This window comes from Python bivittatus, unplaced genomic scaffold (assembly GCF_059951505.1).
Source record: "Python bivittatus isolate LINGU-HERP-01145 unplaced genomic scaffold, Pbiv_v1 ctg000480_np1212, whole genome shotgun sequence".
Taxonomy (NCBI): domain Eukaryota; kingdom Metazoa; phylum Chordata; class Lepidosauria; order Squamata; family Pythonidae; genus Python; species Python bivittatus.
In genome coordinates, this window is record NW_028277075.1 from 3394970 (window position 1) to 3397053 (window position 2084).

The 2084-nt window shown below is 47.4% G+C and overlaps 1 protein-coding gene across 1 annotated transcript; it reads right to left on the minus strand.

Annotated features, from left to right (window-relative positions):
• Window positions 1-255: 255 nt before the first annotated feature.
• LOC148214900 (uncharacterized protein F54H12.2-like) lies at window positions 256-1566 on the minus strand. The gene has a single exon (XM_088146729.1). It carries the CDS (start codon window positions 1564-1566, stop codon window positions 256-258), a length of 1311 nt encoding a protein of 436 aa, XP_088002855.1.
• Between the last annotated feature and the right edge of the window lie 518 nt (window positions 1567-2084).

Here is a 2084-nt window from a genome sequence, read left to right on the forward strand (position 1 = left end):
AGAACCTTGCTATGGCTCTGGGAAAGTCCGGGCTGCCTGGAGGTCTTCCGTAAGAATAAAAAAATTCCCCGTGTCCGGGAGCCGGGAAGTAGAGGGCTAACCAGTGTTCTCCGGGTAAACTCTGAGGGTGGGTGTTTACGATTAATCCGAAAGGTCTTTTGGAGATCGGCGTCTTGGGTAGCAGATCGCAGGGGTAAACCCCTAAAAAATCAGGGTTACCAGAGAAGAGACGTAGGATCTGTAGGGTGTCCATTCTCACATATAATCAAAAAGCACGTTCCTGGTGTGGCTTATTTCAATAACGTTTTCAAAGATGGCGTAGAGTATCATGTTGATGGTGTGGGCCAGGGGCTGTGCGAATCTAATTTCCGCTCTGAGGTTGCCGTTTCTGATCAAAGAATAGTGCTCAGCACACCCGTCATCGAGGCAAAGATCAAAACAATACAAGTTATACCCTGTCTTAAATTCTCCCCGGTTGATCAAGAGAAGTCTGTCTTTCATACCCTTACCGGTCATCTGCACCATCTGCATGTACTCTCTCACATAAAGGTCGTGTTCATAATCAGGCTGAAGAGGCTTAGCGGGGATCTGTTCGCTGTCGCAATACAGGGCACAAAAATTGACACTGAAGTTCTTAAAATTGAACGGGTTACTGTCATATTCGCCACTGAAAGACGCGTTGTCCACAAAACCAATCACTAGTTGTTTAGGTAGCTGGCCCAGAAAAAGGTTTTCCTGATTACACACAAGGCTGCCTGCCGGAATGCTGTAAACCTTCATCCCCACTCGATCAATGGGGTACTTGGTATTGCTGGTCAGCAAAGCTTCTGCGTGGCCCAAACGCACTCCGGCTGATATTTTTACACATTTCACAAAAAGAGAGGCCGACACCAGCTGCACTTTGTAATTCTCGTTGCCGTCCCTCATTAGACAAAATTCATTTCTGCTTCTTGCGAGTTTGATTTTCACATCAACACCGTTAATTAACAGCTTGTCTTGAAAAAAAAGATCGCTATACAACGGTCCGATTAGGTCCCATTTACGGCTTCCGGCTGTATGTCTCGCTCTCGCCATGAACCCAGCATTGCTGGCCTGTGACAGTAAAGTGTTCTCCATGCGGCTTGACACGTCTTTGTAAAACCCCCCGGCTGTAAATTGGGTTCCTAGAGTATCAGCACCGTAATTCAGAATCAGTTCGATCATGGCCCTATAAGGATAGCAGTGATGGCTCTGCGTAATGAGATGATCTCCCAGGGTCACATCCAGTTGGTTAAACAGCGATGCTATAGGATAGTTGACCAGGGCTACCCGTGCGTCGTCGGCGATGTCTGTGCCGTTCGCATTTACAATCTTGCAAGTCACCTGCAGCAATGTGTTGTTTAAATCCGTGTAATGATCGCCGTGTCCCGTGACAAAAAATTCCAGGGGGGCGTTGGGCGTTAGCGCATATAAAGGAGGTATCTCAACATACATGCTGTTTTCAACACTGGTTTGTGTAGGTGGCAGTTGAAAAAGATCCAGTTCCGACTTCACACACTCCTGTGAAGCCTCGTGGATAAAAGACATTTTGTATTAGAATATATCTCGGCTGTCACAGCGCTTCCTCTTCTGTGCCCGCTTCCTCTTTGTATGAGCGCGTTTTTTCACAACTCTTCTCTTTTTAAAGGGGGTAGGCAGTCCCGAACCCTCTTGGCCTCTCCCTATAACGCGGGATACAATCTGACCAGCCACGTCTTTGACAATGTTCTTGGCTGCGGTTTTCACATGCGGCTTGACGATTTCTAACCCTTTCTTTAGAAGAGGCATGGCTTTTCGAAAAAGACCCCAAAACAATCCTCCTAAACCTGTCCCATACATGACGGGGGTTCCGCGGAAGCCCGTAAGACCGCTACCCGCTTGATCCCGATAGTAGGCTATGTAGTCTTGAGGTCTCCCGTACTCCTTGATCACAACTATCCTTCGCTTTTCTGCGGTCTGAAATGAAGCTTGACGATGACCTTCCCGTGGTTAAAACGGACGTATTCGTTCTGATCTGTTTTGATTTCGACCATGATGTTAGGGATGAAATGTTTGCAGACCGGGAC